This window comes from Microcaecilia unicolor, chromosome 1, assembly GCF_901765095.1.
Source record: "Microcaecilia unicolor chromosome 1, aMicUni1.1, whole genome shotgun sequence".
NCBI classification, from domain to species: domain Eukaryota; kingdom Metazoa; phylum Chordata; class Amphibia; order Gymnophiona; family Siphonopidae; genus Microcaecilia; species Microcaecilia unicolor.
Window position 1 is genome coordinate 41723357 of NC_044031.1, and position 16340 is coordinate 41739696.

The window sequence follows — 16340 nt, forward strand, 5'->3', positions numbered from 1 at the left end:
AACCCTAATCCATTATGGTGTTGGATTAGCCATTTACTCCAAAATCTTAAAGCACTATTTCTCGTGACCTTTATGAAATTGCTCTAATTGCAACTATTCCCAGAAGATATATTCTTTACCTTGAAAAGTGAGCAAACACAAGGATATTTAAGAAAAAAATGTAGCACCTTAGACAAAAACTCTAGCCTTCAAAGCTAAAGAAAAAAAGCTTTTTGACAGATTTGTGTATTCAAAATACACATTTTTTCCAGAGTAATTCACATCTTTCTTCTGGAAATAATGTTTGAAGATCAATGATTTTTCACTCTCATAACCTAATGTTACCAAAATCATAGGTCTTGTATTTATCACACCTTGAGTATCCTCAGGAAAAGCAGTTAAATCAATTTCTGATGATACCATTTGGTCTACTCCTTGTTGATCTGTTTGAAGTTTGTTTTTTTTAATCTGATAGTAACCAACAGGCATTATTCCAGCAGTAGCTAAACCTAGGACCTGCTTGAGATACTTTCTCAATAAGATCTCAGGGGGTAATAGGTTAATACAAGGAAAATTTATAAATCGTAGATTTCTTGCTCTTAGGATTTTTCTTCATCTCTAATTTTAGTTTAAATCTTTTTATTGATGAGAATACAAATAACTAGTACAAACATATGTAGTTCTCAAAAAGAAAACACAAATGCAGAAAGTCCTCAAACAAACCAGAAATCATCAAGAAGTTTTACATTACCTCCCTCACCAACACTAACCCACCCCAGTTCCCTTTCTACAGTCCCATATTACATGGGAAGTATCAAGTGAACTCCCCCTGCCATACCCACCCCCAAAGATAACCAGCCAGCACCACAAGATATAGTAAAAAGCCACATAGTCCCAACAAATAACAAAAGGAAATAAACCAGAAGTAAGGAAAAACTATCTATCCAGCCACCAGATGGGTCTAAAGAACATAAAGTACATAACAAAAGACCAAAAGAGAAAGGTCCAAGATCAAGATCGCTCTAAACAGAGGAAAGCAGCTATCAAAGAGCCAACATCAGCTGGGAAATTATGTAAAAAAAAACAAAACACAAAAGATTGTACCGCATCTACTGATAAAAAGAAATGGGTTTGACCCCCATAAGTGACCCAAAGTCTCACAGGATAAAGTAAAGCACTCAAAGCTGCTTAGAGGAACCCATGGTGGTTGAATGTAGACAGAACAAAGGTCACAAGTTGAAGAGAATTTAAAAGAGTCAAGTATTTGTTCAACCACGTAGTTGTCTTCACCTAACAAGTGATTAAATATTTTGAGATTTATTAATAACTTTAAAACAAGCAGTAATGAAGCATCTTTTGCACCTACCATATTCACTCTTTTTTTTTTATTATTATTTTCAATCTGAAGCAGCAAAATAATTTTGCATTAAAATATGCAGAAAGATACCATGTTTGTGCTAAGAAGAGGTTGTATCACCTTCTGTTCACTAAAGGATTTAGTAAAACATTTTGACCAGAGGTGCCTAAACTTTTGCACACAACTGTCTCACTGGTGTGAAGTTTGAATAAGGGAGGGAAGAAGTATGTTCTGCCCACCCTTCACTCCAGAATAGCAATTTGGTCATACTGAAGCTGTGAGGGTAATAGCTGCAACCTGTGATTCATGAATTGTGAATGGTGTGTGACAGGGGCGTAGCCAGACACCCAATTTTGGGTGGGCCTGGGTCCAATATGGGTGGGCAGAAGTACTCCGCAAGTGATTTGGTCTCTCCCTCTCTCACCTGCATGCCATCTGGTCTCTCAAACATCACCCTCTCCACTGCATACCTTTTAAATAGCAGATTTGCACTGACAGCAAGCAGCAACTAGTACACACTGCTCATGTTGGCCCCACAGCCTTCCCTCTGATGTAACTTCCTGTTTCCGCATTGGCGGGAATACATAGAGGGAAGGCTGTGGGGCTGGTGCGAGCAGTATGTTTCAGTCACTGCTCACTGCAGGCGAAGATCTGGTATTTACAAGGTATGTAGGAGGAACAGTTGTTAGGCGTTTTCGGCTGGTGGGGCTTGGGGAATCCCTGCCACCCACATCATAGATGTGCTGCTACTGGGTGGGCCTGAGCCCAAAATGGGTGGGCCTGGGTCCACCCAAGCCCACCCTTGGCTACTCCACTGGTCTCCGTGTGGTACTAGCATATTGCAGCCTCTACAGTAGGGGACATAAAAAAGTTACCACTTAAGTAGAGCTATTGCCCTTCTGTTATTACCAATTCTCGGATCCATTTACCTTATTGTAGAGGATCATGGTGGTTATTTTTTTTTTTCTATCCCCCTTCCCAGGATGGATACTGTTTCCTGATTTTCTTGGCTGAATTCCTGGTAATTGCATATATTGGGTGATACTGTATAATTTGAAAGTCATTACATAGAATAGTACAAAACAAAAAAATCAATACAAACCCTCACAGTCGGAATTGAATTCCTAACCCTTGTATAAAGGTACCACAGTCCTAACTGCTACCACAAACATGCTTCTGCTAAAGAACTGGACACTGGCAATACATCCTGCATGCCCCTTGCCAGATCACCCTCCAGTGTTCCCTATCATGTCATCTCATTGATCCCACACCTCAGACATATCCCCCTAGGTAACCACTACTGCCCACACCTGTCTCCATCCCTGGTTTGCAACAGCAGGCTGCTGCACCATGTAGAAGGTACTGACCTAAAGTGCAAAATTTACACACACAAGGCAACTGCCCCCCCCCCCCCAAGATCACCAGGCTACCTAGGACCACCAGGCCACTCAGGACAACCAGGCTGCCCAGGACACCCCGGAGGATGATACAGTGGTCAACCCTGGGGAATGGGAGGTGCCCATCATCGGCCCCACCAGATGGAGGGTATGGGGGAGGACCATTGGAAGGGCATGCCCCCTCTTGAGGGGGAAGGAGGAGGAGGAACAGCAGCACCCCCCCCCCCCGTACCGCAGAATAAAGCAGAGGCACAGAAGTCTGGGTCCATGTTTGCCCTACATAAGTACATAAGTGTTGCCACACTGGAACAGACCAAAGGTCCATCAAGCCCAGTATCCTGTTTCCAACAATGGCCAATCCGGGTCACAAGTACCTGTTAAGATCCCAAAACAGTACAATACTTTTACGCTGCTTATCCCAGAAATAAGCAGTGGATTTTCCCAAGTCCATTTTGATAATGGCTTATGAGCTTTTCTTTTAGGAAGCCATCCAAATCTTTTTAAACCCTGTTAAGCTAACTGCTTTTTACCACATTCTCTGGCCATGAATTCCAGAGTTTAATTACATGTTCAGTGAAGAAATATTTTATCTGATTCATTTTAAATTTACTACTTTGTAGCTTAATTGCATGCTCCCTGGTTCTAGTATTTTTGGAAAGAGTAAACAAGCGATTCATGTCTACCCGTTCCACTCCACTCATTATTTTATATACCTCTATCATATCTCCCCTCAGCCGTCTTTTCTCCAAGCTGCCTGCATGCTGACCTACCTGGGAAAAGCTACCGACCTGCCTGCGGTTTCTGCTGCTGCCTTCTCGAGTGGAGAAACACATTTGCCATCCCAGCTGTGGTGCCTCTTGTCTACAACAGCTACCTGACTACTCCTGGATCCAGTGTTTGTGATTGGTTGAGTGTTGTCATCTGTCAGGTTGAACTGTTTTCTCTAAGGGGTCCTTTTTCCAAGCTGTGGTAAAAACAGGGCCGTGCGCCCAGCAGTGGAGACCATTTTAGCCTCACACTGAGGCCCTTTCTAACGCAGTGGGTAAAAAAAAAAAAAAGACATGGCGTTAACCCAACAGTAACCGGGTAGCGCACAGTGCTGCCCGATTACTGCTGGGTTAGTGCCGTGCTAAAAAAATATATTTTGTGTAAGTATTATATGGTATGAATGATCAGTATGAATGTAGGTGTGATTGGAGGAAAATAGACTTGATAAAGGTCATGGTGAAAATTTATTTATATAAAAGATTTGTTAAAAAATATAATAAAATCACATATATAAGTTTGAGTAAATAGATAACAGTGGTTATTTTATGGTAGAAGATTAATATTCATTGTGGCTGTCCTGAAAACCTGACTGGCTGGGGCACCTCCAGGACCAGGTTTGGGAACTACTGCCTTTACACCTCCCTTTTCATCTATCCTTCTCCCTCTGCCACGCCCCTCTTCATGTTAATTTCTATCTGGTCAGGCTTTCTCATGAATAATGGAGTTCTTTTCCTTTCTGGGGGGGGGGGGGGGGGGGGGGAAACCTACCACCTGTAACTTACCACCACCTGTACAGAAATCGTGGGAGTTAGAACAATACATAAAAACAGTGTTTAAAACTTAAGCTGCAGATGCAATTATGAAATAACCCCAGGACTGGATCGATCCTGTCAGGTGAACGGGGAGCAAAGTACTTTAGTTGGATTGTAACTGCCTTACCCTCGCTAGGAATAGTAAACTGCAATAATTTATGCTTTCTTTCGCTGCGCTTCTTAGTTTTATTTTATGTGATAACAAAGATGAAAAACCGTGCTGTGTTGCTTTGTGAGTTTTTGGTGTGTAGAAGCTTCTGTGCCTACCGTTGGCTACTGCATTTTGCTGTGGCTCTTTCTCGAGAATTCCTCTCTCTCCGCAATTTTTTTTTTTTTTGTAAGTGTGTATTCAGTTTGTTGCAATTGAAAGTTTCACATCATCAGATGCCTTTGCATGTAACCTGCACTTCCTTATTTTCTGTACTGACTCCTGAGCTTGCCTGTGCAGTTATTACAACTCTATGCTGCTAAATTGTGTCTTCGTTTCTGTCTGCTCTGATTACAAGAAGCTCCCGGGTCACAGAGCATTAAACGCAGACAGCCTGAGTCTCCATCGCTCCATAGTCTTGCAGATTTGGCTCTAAGGCAAGGCTTGCCAAACACATCCTGGGTTTGTTAATGTGCGTAAGTTACATCTCCCAGTGCATACTGAGTTCAGACTGAAGTACTTTTAAAGAGATGGTGATCAATAGAAATAAAACATGGAAAAAAATAAGATGATACCTTTTTTTTATTGAACATAACTTAATACATTTCTTTGATTACCGTTCGAAGGTTGCCCTTCTTCGTCCAATAAAAAAAAAGCTATCATCTTATTTTCTTTTCCATATTTTATTTCTATTGATTACCTTTAAAAGTGGACTAACATGGTTATCCACACCTCTCTACGCAAAAGAGATGGTGAAAACCTGACTTGGCTCCGGGGTGCCCGAGGCAAGTGAGAAGCAACGTGCAGAAGATGCAGCGATCTACAGAGTGCCTTCAAAGACTCCAACTCCCAGGGATGCACCTGCCGGACTCTCACGTGACAGGATTTCCTCCCCGAGCGCATGCGCAGCCCTCACTTCCTGCACGGAGCGCAGACGACCGCACACAGATGCTCAGGTAGCAGAGAGAGGGCGGAAAGAGCTTGTCTGGGAGCCCAGCTGAGGCTCCTTGATGCGGAGGGAATGGCTGCAGGCAAAGCCGATCAGGTAGGGGCTTATAGCAGCAGGCTACAGGGACTGGGGGTTGTAGCAGGCCTCTAGCAGCTGGCTGGACTTCCTGGAATGTGCAACCTCATACTGCAGCAGTTGAAGTGGCAAAAAATAGAATGAATAACGAGAAACGAAGGGTGTAGGGAGAAGAGGTGACAGAACTGTACAGAAGTGCTGGCAGAGCTGGTGGTGTAGAGTTAGAGATGGGCATTTCTTTATGCAGCTGCCAGGTCTAGGGTTTTGTTATAATATAGTAACATAGTAGATGACGGCAGAAAGAGACCTGCACGGTCCATCCAGTCTGCCCAACAAGATAACTCATATGTGCTACTTTTTGTGTGTATACCTTACCTTGATTTGTATCTGTCATTTTCAGGGCACAGACTGTATAAGTCTGCCCAGCACTAGCCCCGCCTCCCAACCACCAGCCCCTTGATTTGTATCTGTCATTTTCAGGGCACAGACTGTATAAGTCTGCCCAGCACTAGCCCCGCCTCCCAACCACCAGCCCCTTGATTTGTATCTGTCATTTTCAGGGCACAGACCGTATAAGTCTGCCCAGCACTAACCCCGCCTCCCAACCACCAGCCCCGCCTCTGCCATCCAATCTCCGCTAAGCTCCTGATTAGTTATATGGCAAGTTGAGCTGAGCTTGAGAGTGGTGGAAGCACTGGTTGAAACTGGGACTGACGGGCTAGGAGCTGCCATGGACATGGACTGCGGTTCAGTGGAGTAGGGTTTTTAAGCAGGGAGGGGGAGCTGCGGAATGGCTCAAGGGACTCTGCCAGTTACTCCTGTGATGTACAGAGAAGATGCTGGGCACCCCATGAATATTTGGCTGCCTGCCCAGGAACATAGACAATGAAACTCTGGCTGATGCTCCAGTGGAGGAGTAGCCTAGTGGTTAGTGCAGTGGACTTTGATCCTGGGGAACTGAGTTCGATTCCCACTGCAGCTCGTGACTCTGGGCAAGTCACTTAACCCTCCATTGCCCCTGGTACAAAATAAGTACTGTGCCTGAATATATGTAAACCGCTTTGAATGTAGTTGCAAAAACCTCAGAAAGTTCCCTTTCCCTTTCTTTGCCTTTCTCCTCCGCTTTACTATTACTACTACTTATCATTTCTAAAGCGCTACTAGACGTACGCAGCGCTGTACACTTGAACATGAAGAGACAGTCCCTGCTCGACAGAGCTTACAATCTAATTAGGACAGACAAACAAGAGATATGGAAATATTAAAGTGAGGATGATAAAATAAGGTTTCTAAACAAGCAAATAAGGGTTAGGAGTTAAAAGCAGCATCAAAAAGGTGGGCTTTTAGATTTGAAGACTGCCAGAGATGGAGCGTGACGTACCGGCTCAGGAAGTCTATTCCAGGCATATGGTGCAGCAAGATAAAAGGAACGGAGTCTGGAGTTAGCAGTGGAGGAGAAGGGTGCAGATCAGAGAGATTTACCCAGTGAACGGAGTTCCCGGGGAGGAGTGTAGGGAGAGATGAGTGGAGAGGTACTGAGGAGCTGCTGAGTGAATGCACTTATAGGTCAATAAGAGGAGTTTGAACTGTATGCGGAAACGGATAGGAAGCCAGTGAAGTGACTTGAGGAGAGGGCTAATATGAGCATAACGACACTGGCGGAATATTAGTCGTGCAGCAGAATTTTGAACAGATTGAAGAGGAGAGAGATGGCTAAATGAGAGACCTGTGAGAAGCAAGTTGCAATAGTCTAAGCGAGAGGTGATAAGAGTGTGGACGAGGGTTCTGGTAGTGTGTTCAGAAAGGAAAGGGTGAATTTTGCTGATATTATAGAGAAAGAAACAACAGGTTTTAGCAGTCTGTTGAATATGTGCAGAGAAGGAGAGGGAGGAGTCAAAGATGACCCCAAGGTTACGTGCTGATGAGACAGGAAGGATGAGAGTATTATCCACAGAAAGAGAATGGGGGAGGAGGAGAGGTTGGTTTAGGGGGAAAGATGAGAAGCTCAGTCTAGGTCATGTTTAGTTTCAGATGGCGCTGAGACATCCAGGCAGCAATGTCAGACAGGCAGGCTGATACTTTGGCCTGGATTTCGGCTGAGATTTCTGGTGTGGAGAGGTAGAACTGGGTCCTGGGAGTCATCAGCGTAAAGATGATACTGAAAACCATGGGATGAGATCAGAGTGCCAACGGAAGAAGTATAGATGGAGAAGAGAAGAGGTCCCAGGACAGATCCCTGAGGTACACCAACTGACAGTGGGATAGAAATGGAGGAGGATCCACCAGAGTATACACTAAAGGTACGCTGGGAGAGATAAGAAGAAAACCAGGAAAGAACAGAGCCCTGAAATCCAAGTGAGGACAGCGTATCAAGGAGTAGGCTGTGATCAACAGTGTCAAAAGCAGCAGATAGATCGAGAAGGATGAGGCTAGAAAAGGTTTGCAGGCAGAGGAGGGGTCTGGGAGTGTGACTGAAATTATCCCCACTTTGCCACCAAGGTGGGGATGGAAATCAAAGCCTATATATAAAGGCATGAAAATTAATGGACTGAAGTTGCCAATGAACCAGCATTCAGCCAGCGTAGTCAGTTTATGGAAGGGTGGCAGTCGGCCAGCAGTACCTTTAAAAAGTGTATCATAGCTTTCAGCAATCCTCCAACTTTCTGCTTCCCTACCAGCATAACTACTGTACCCTTCCTCTTGGTTAGTACTCTGTAATGTTGGCCCATTGGAGAGAGTGGTGGTATTAGAGTGAAGCTGTGCGTATGAACTCAGGCCCTACAGTGGTGTTGCCCTTTCTTAGCTCTACCAATATGTGTCTTAATTGCTGAGGCTCAGATGGGGAAGAGGGGGAACTGAACTGAAAGGGGATGAGGGGAAACCCAAGTCAGTAACTCTAAAATAGGTAGAGAAGTAAAAAGATTTGGGCAGGAGAAGAATACATGCAATAAAGTGATGATAGATAAAGAAGATTGGGATGAGAGATGGAAAATGGAGGGGAGACAAGGAACTTTCGAGGACATGAGGCTTTTTTTCTCCTTTACAATGATTAATTAACAGCAGTATTTAGTGTTACTTCTAGTGCTGGGCGTTGCTAGTATTTTGTTGTCCCTAGAGAGCTCACAATTGAACTCCCCGATTTACTAAGCTGTGTGGCAATGCCGACACAGCCCATTCAAAGTGAATGAGCAGTGTTGGCATTAGCGCGCTCCTTATTAAATAGGGGGATAAGTTTGTACCTGAGGCACTGGAAAATTAGTGAGTTGTCCAAGATCACAAGGAGCAGCAGTAGGATTTTAACTGGCTACCTTGATTTTCAGCCTGCTACTTCAATTACTAGGCCACTCCTTGCAAACAGGCAAGTTCTCTGTGTGGGTGGACGGCGGTGTGTATATGTGAGTGTGAGAGGTAGTATCTTGTTAAGAGGGATGTGAGTGGGTGGACGGGAGGGGGGCGGGTGTAAATGTGGGATTACAGAAGTAATCTCTTGGTAAGAGGGGTGTGAGTAGATGTATGTTGTACTGCATTCAGTTTATACCCAACATTCAATATTAAAGGCAATTTGTATATTAATGGAAGAGAAAACTAACTAGCCAGTTGCTCACAAGGACTAACATAGGATGTACATACCGACATCTGCTCTTGCTGAGGTCAGTTGCATATGCACCTTTTCTGACTTAGTCACCCCTATCTAAACAGGAGGAGTAGGGATCCACGTGTGTGTGTGTGTGACTGTCTAGTTAGTTTTCTTTGTGGGACAGGATAATGCAGCCACACTGGTAGCCCTGTCCGCGGGCTGCCTGCTTGGATGCCTGCCTCCCAGCTTAAGTCTGTTTGGTCTTGAGTTGATCAGTCAGCAGAGAGAGACACCTTCCCGCCTTATGCTTGAACCGCAAATCCCCAGTTTTTACTTTTCCACGTACACTATGGACATGCTGTCTCTTCCTTATCTCTCCCTACACTCCTTCCCAGGAACTCCGTTACATAGTAACATAGTAGATGACGACAGAAAAAGACCTGCACGGTCCATCCAGTCTGCCCAACAAGATAAACTCATATGTGCTACTTTTTGTGTATACCTTACCTTGATTTGTATCTGTAATTTTCAGGGCACAGACCGTATTGAGTCAGCCCAGCACTATCCCTGCCTCCCAATCACTGGCTCTGGCACAGACCGTATATAAGTCTTTCCAACCAGCCCCGCTTCCCACCACCGGCTCTGCCACCCAATCTTGGCTAAGCTTCTGAGGATCCATTCCCTCGGAACAGGATTCCTTTATGTTTATCCCATGCATGTTTGAATTCCGTTACTGTTTTCCCCTCCACCACCTCCTGTGGGAGAGCATTCCAAGCATCCACCACTCTCTCCGTGAAAAAATACTTCCTGACATTTTTCTTGAGTCTGCCCCCCTTCAATCTCATATCATGCCCTCTAGTTCTACCGCCTTCCCATCTCTGGAAAAGGTTCGCTTGCGGATTAATACCTTTCAGATATTTGAACGTCTGTATCATATCACCCCTGTTTCTCCTTTCCTCCAGGGTATACATGTTCAGGTCCGCAAGTCTCTTCTCATACGTCTTGTAACGCAAATCCCATACCATTCTCGTAGCTTTTCTTTGCACCGCTTCAATTCTTTTTACATCCTTAGCAAGATACGGCCTCCAGAACTGAACACAATATTCCAGGTGGGGCCTCACCAACGACTTATACAGGGGCATCAACACCTCCTTTTTTTCTGCTGATCACACCTCTCTCTATACAGCCTAACAACCTTCTTGCTACGGCCACCGCCTTGTCACACTGTGTGTCGCCTTCAGATCCTCAGATACTATCACCCTAAGATCCCTCTCTCCGTCAGTACCTATCAGACTCTCACCACCTAACACATACGTCTCCCGTGGATTTCTACTGCCTAAGAGCATCACTTTGCATTTCTTTGCATTGAATTTTAATTGCCAAACCTTAGACCATTCTTCTAGCTTCCACAGATCCTTTTTCACGTTTTCCACTCCCTCCTGGTTGTCCACTCTGTTACAAATCTTTGTATCATCCACAAAAAGGCAAACTTTACCTTCTAACCCTTCAGCAATGTCACTCACAAATATATTGACGGTCCCAGCACCGATCCCTGAGCACTATTCACCTTTCCCTCCTCCGAGCGAATTCCATTTACCACCACCCTCTGGCGTCTGTCCGTCAACCAGTTCCTAATCCAGTTCACCACTTTGGGTCCTATCTTCAGCCCGTCCAGTTTGTTCAAGAGCCTCCTGTGGGGAACCGTGTCAAAAGCTTTGCTGAAATCTAAGTAGATTACGTCTATTGCTCGTACCTGATTCAATTCTCCTGTCACCCAGTCAAAGAATTCAATGAGATTCGTTTGGCACGATTTCTCTTTGGTAAAACCATGTTGTCTCGGATCTTGCAACTTATTGGCTTCCGGGAAATTCACTATCCTTTCCTTCAGCATCACTTCCATTACTTTTCCAATAATTGAAATGAGGCTTACCGGCCTGTAGTTTCCAGCTTGTTCCCTATCACCACTTTTGTGAAGAGGGACCACATCCGCCATTTTCCAATCCCACAGAACCTCTCCCGTTTCCAATGATTTATTAAACAAATTTTTGAGAGGACCCGCCAGAACCTCTCTGAGCTCCTTTAATATCCTGGTGTGGATCCTGTCTGGTCCCACGGCTTTGTCCACCTTTAGCTTTTCAAGTTGTTTATACACACTCTCTTCCGTGAACGGTGCTATATCTACTCCATTTTCATTTGTACTTTTCCAGTCCATTGCGGTCCTTCTCCAGGATTTTCTTCTGTGAAAACAGAGTATCTATTTAGCAAATTTGCATTTTCTTCATCTTTATCTACATAGCGGTTCGCAGCGTATTTCAGTCTCACAATTCCCTTATTTGTCTTCCTCCTTTCACTAATATACCTGAAGAAATTTTTGTCACCCCTCCTTACATTTCTAGCCATTTTTTTCTTCCGCTTGCGCTTTCGCCAGACGTATCTCTCTCTTGGCTTCTTTTAGTTTCCTCCGGTATTCCTCTCCGTGTTCGGCTTCTTGAGTTTTGGTGTATTTCAGGAACGCCAACTCTTTAGCCTTTATTTTCTCGGCCACTTGCTTGAAGAACCATATCGGTTTCCTTTTTCTCTTGCTTTTATTTACTCTCCTTATATAAGTGCTTGTGGCTCTATTTATAGCTTCTTTCAGCCTGGACCACTGTCCTTCCACTTCTCATTTGTTCTCCCAGCCCATCAGCTCCTTCCTCAGGTATTCCCCCATTTTACTAAAATCAGTACGCTTGAAATCTAAGACTTTGAGTTTTGAGTGGCCGTTCACTAGGCAAAACTCTCCTAATTGCACCCTTCTCCTCCATCGCTAACTCCAGACTCCGTTCCTTTTATCTCGCCGTACCTTATGCCTGGAATAGGCTTCCTGAGCCGTTACGTCTAGCTCCATCCCTGGCCGCCTTCAAATCCGAGCTAAAGGCCTACCTGTTTGATGCTGCTTTTGACTACTAACTTGTCACTTGCTCGTAACCTTTATCTTGTCTTCCTCTCCTCAATAGACCCTTTCCCTATGTGTCCTTCTGTCTGTCCTACCCTTATCGGTCCTGTCTGTCTGTCCTGATTTAGATTGTAAGCTCTTTTGAGCAGGGACTGTCTTTTCTTCATGTTCAATTGTGAAGTGCTGCGTATGACTGGTAGCGCTATAGAAATGATTTATAGTAGTAGTAGTCTTCCTTCACAGGAAAAGCTGTGAATTCCTCTTCTGCAAATGGAGCAAACGTGCCGACCCAAAGGGCCTTCCTAAGGTACCAGCGGGTTCTTCTAATTGTAGCACTGCTATACAGCCAGATCCCAACGGGCTCTCGTGCAGTACCGGCAGGTCCTGATACCAACTTTCTTTCCCCTCAGGTGAATTTCACTTCAGACTCAACAACGGCAGTAACAGCCGCAAAGGAGAAGTCTCTGAAACAGTCCCCGATAACACTTACAGTGCTAGTTACAGAACTGAAATAAGTGGCAGTCACAACATCCTCTCAATCTTTAAAACAGTCCAGGGATTCAGCTCCCTCACTGAAGATGGCACAGAACACATGCACTCCCAGTCTGCGTAGAGACGCTGCGACTACAGCTAGGCATTTGGTAAACACTCTGGGCGCAGACGTCAGGCCAAAAGGCAGTACACGGTACTGAAAGTGCTGTGTTCCTAGCCAAAATCGAAGATACTTCCTGTGAGCTGGAAGTATCGAGATGTGGGTGTAAGTATCCTTTAAGTTCAGAGAGCCATTTGTTTTCCTAAATCATGGGAAGAAGGGTGCCCAGGGAAACCATCCTGAACTTTTCTCGGACTAGAAATTTGTTCAGGGCCCTTAGGTCTAGGATGGGACGCATCCCCCTGTTTTCTTTTGCACAAGGAAGTCCCTGGAATAGAATTCCAGCCCTTCTTCCCCTGGTGGAACGGGTTTGACCGCTTGGGCCTGCAGAAGGGCGGAGAGTTCCTCTGTAAGTACCTGCCTATGCTCGGAGCTGTAGGACTGAGCTCCCGGTGGTCAATTTGGAGGCTTGGATTCCAGATTGAGGGTGTATCCTAACCGGACAATTTGAAGAACCCACCGGTCGGAGGTTATAAGAGGCCACCTTTGGTGAAAAAACATTAACCTACTATTACTACTACTACTATTTAGCATTTCTATAGCGCTACAAGGCATACGCAGCGCTGCACAAACATAGAAGTAAGACAGTCCCTGCTCAAAGAGCTTACAATCTAATAGACAAAAATAAAGTAATCAAATCAATTAATGTGTACAGGAAGGAGGAGAGGAGGGTAGGTGGAGGCGAGTGGTTACGAGTCAAAAGCAATGTTAAAGACCTCCCCCCAACCGGCAAGTCATCTGGTACGGACACGTTTACAGAGGCTATGCTGAACTGGAGCCAGTCAAAAACCCGTCCCTTGCTTTTGCTGGGGAGCCAATTGGCCGCATCAACCATGGTATCCATGACTTCTCAAGCTTTCCCAGGTGACCCCAATACCTCTGGGAGCTTATCCACACCCCTCAGTCAACAAAACAGCCAAGTTCTACATCCCAATTCAAGGAAGTTGTCATTGATGGCTTGGAAGCTTCATGGATCACATCACTCCTTGCCATATTGACGGTTTTGGATTTTTTTACATGCCATTCATAAACTTTCTACTCAGATCTTATTCACTCAAATGAAAGAGATTTTTCTAATTGGTGTCAGACAAATGGCTTAACTCTGTACTCTCTGTCAATTTCCTCGTTATTATCCTCCTTGCTCCACCTCCTGGTTTCAGGTTTACAGCCTTTTTCTGTACAAGTTCACCTCGCAGCAATTTCCAGTATTCTTTCCACACATGGATCATTATTTCTTTCCTCACATCTGCTGGTCAAGTGTTTCCTCAAAGGCCTCATTCATTTGCGTCCTCCAATTAAGCCACCGCCTCCTTCTTGGGACCTCCACCTCATTCTTACTCAACTCTTGCATCCACCTTTTGAGCCTTTAGCATCAGCATCAACTTCTCTTCAGTTCCTCACATGGAAAATGCTGTTCCTTGTTGCAATAATCTTAGCCAGGCGAGTCAGTGAACTATCCTCCATATACTATGTTCCTCCCTACTAACTTGCGTACTCACCCTAAGTTACATCCTAAAGTTGTTGCTGTTTTTCATCTAACCAGGATATTGTTTTACTTGGTTTTTTTTTTTCCCAAAACCTCACTCTTCTCCAACAGAAGCATCTCTCCAAACATTGAATTGTTGAAGAGCTCTTCTTTTTTACCTTCATCGCACAAAATCGCGCAGACATTCTTCACAGCTTTTCCTGTCATTTCACCAAAAGTCTCGTGTCTCACCAGTATCCAAACAAACTCTATCCACCTGGATTGTGGGCTGTATCTCGTTGTGTTATCATCAGCAGAACCTGCCCGTGCTGACTGCCGTTGCAGCTTCAGGTGACATCTACGGCTTTCCTCAAGGGAATTCCGCTTCTGGACATCGGCAAAGCGGCCACATGGTCTACACCAGTATCTTTGCACAGCAGTATTGTCTGGATATTGCTTCCTGCACAGATGCTGCGTTTGGTCAGAGGGTTCTTCAGCACTTGTTTTTATGACTGTACCTCCACCCTCTTTTCTGTTTTGAGTTGCATTTGAAAGATTAGTTATTATTTAGCAACCCTCTACTAGGGAATCACCAGTGTGGCAGCATTATCCTGCCTCACAGAGAAAGCGTTGTTGCTTACCTGTAACGGATGTTCTCCATGGGTAACAGGATAATGCAGACACACCATCCCTCCCTCTTTCTCCGCTTTATGGGATTTACTACTCTAGTTAAAAAAAAAAAAAACAACAACCCAAAAACCAGAGCACATTCTCAGTTCTGCTTGTTGTTTCTTTCTCGTTGTTAATAGATGCACTTCTCATTTTGAAGTTTTTGACCTCAACTAAACTTCAAATGCGGTGCTCTTTCTTTTACTCTCACTGTCTTTTTCAAGTTTCATCTTTGGTCCTAGCTACTCGGCTAACTGGGGATTTGCAGTTCAAGCACAAGGCAGGAAGGTGTCCCTCTCTGCTGATTGGTCAACTCAAAAGCAATCAGATTTAAGCTGGGAGAGTGCATTCCGGGCACACAACCCGCGGAGAGGGCTACCAGTGTGTCTGCATTACCCTGTTACCCATGAGAACACCTGCTACAGGTAAGCAACAACACTTTCTCTTCTGTTAATATAAAAATTGCCTTTAATATTGAATGTTGCTATTCTGCCTTCAGTTTTGTTATTGTACTGTGTGATATGGAATGCTGAGTATGCATGGAAGGGATTTACATCTAGCTATAAAGTGTTTTGATAAAGTTATTATTGTTGATCGGGAGGCGGGGCTGGTGGTTGGGAGGCGGGGATAGTGTTGGGCAGACTTATACGGTCTGTGCCAGAGCCGGTGGTGGGAGGCGGGGATAGTGCTGGGCAGACTTATACAGTCTGTGCCAGAGCCGGTGGTTGGGAGGCGGGGATAGTGCTGGACAGACTTGTACGGTCTGTGCCAGAGCCGGTGGTTGGGAGGCGGGGCTGGTGGTTGGGAGGCGGGGATAGTGTTGGGCAGACTTATATGGTCTGTGCCAGAGCCGGTGGTTGGGAGGCGGGGCTGGTGGTTGGGAGGCGGGGATAGTGTTGGGCAGACTTATACGGTCTGTGCCAGAGCCGGTGGTGGGAGGCGGGGATAGTGCTGGACAGACTTATACGGTCTGTGCCAGAGCCGGTGGTGGGAGGCGGGGATAGTGCTGGGCAGACTTATACAGTCTGTGTCAGAGCCGGTGGTTGGGAAGCAGGGCTGGTGGTTGGGAGGTGAGGATAGTGCTGGTCAGACTTATACGGTCTGTGCCCTGAAGAGCACAGGTACAAATCAAAGTAGGGTATACACAAAAAGCAGCAAATATGAGTTATCTTGTTGGGCAGACTGGATGGACCGTGCAGGTCTTTTTCTGCCGTCATCTACTATGTTACTATGAGGCATATTTTCAAAGCACTTAGCCTTCCAAAGTTCCATAGGTTTCTATGGAATTTTGGAAGGCTAAGTGCTTTGAAAATGAGCCAGTATGTTACTATTATTGTTGTCAACCCTGCTCAGTCTCATCTATCTTATCTGTTCCACCTCCCCTTTACTCTCTATTAAGATGTTTTAATGTGTTGGCATTGTAAATAGTGTACTATGCTGTAATAATGTATTTTTGTTTGGATATTTTAGTTTATTGCCTCTGTCCAGGTTGTTTTTAAAAAGTGGTAAAGAAATCCTACTTAAATGTAGCAGGCCTTTCAAATCAGTGGGGCCTGG

At 44.9% G+C, this 16340-nt stretch overlaps 1 protein-coding gene across 4 annotated transcripts in view; it reads left to right on the forward strand.

Moving 5' to 3' along the window:
• The first annotated feature begins 5391 nt into the window (after window positions 1–5391).
• The window catches only part of LOC115465749, a 71087-nt gene continuing 60138 nt past the window's right edge, over window positions 5392–16340 (forward strand). For 2 of the 4 annotated variants that reach the window (XM_030196458.1, XM_030196467.1), the window contains exon 1: window positions 5392–5506. In XM_030196458.1, coding sequence (XP_030052318.1) covers window positions 5483–5506 — 24 coding nt within the window. In that variant the 5' untranslated portion in view covers window positions 5392–5482. The remainder of the gene's footprint in view (window positions 5507–16340) is intronic. The other 2 variants (XM_030196474.1, XM_030196482.1) reach the window with 2 other exon arrangements.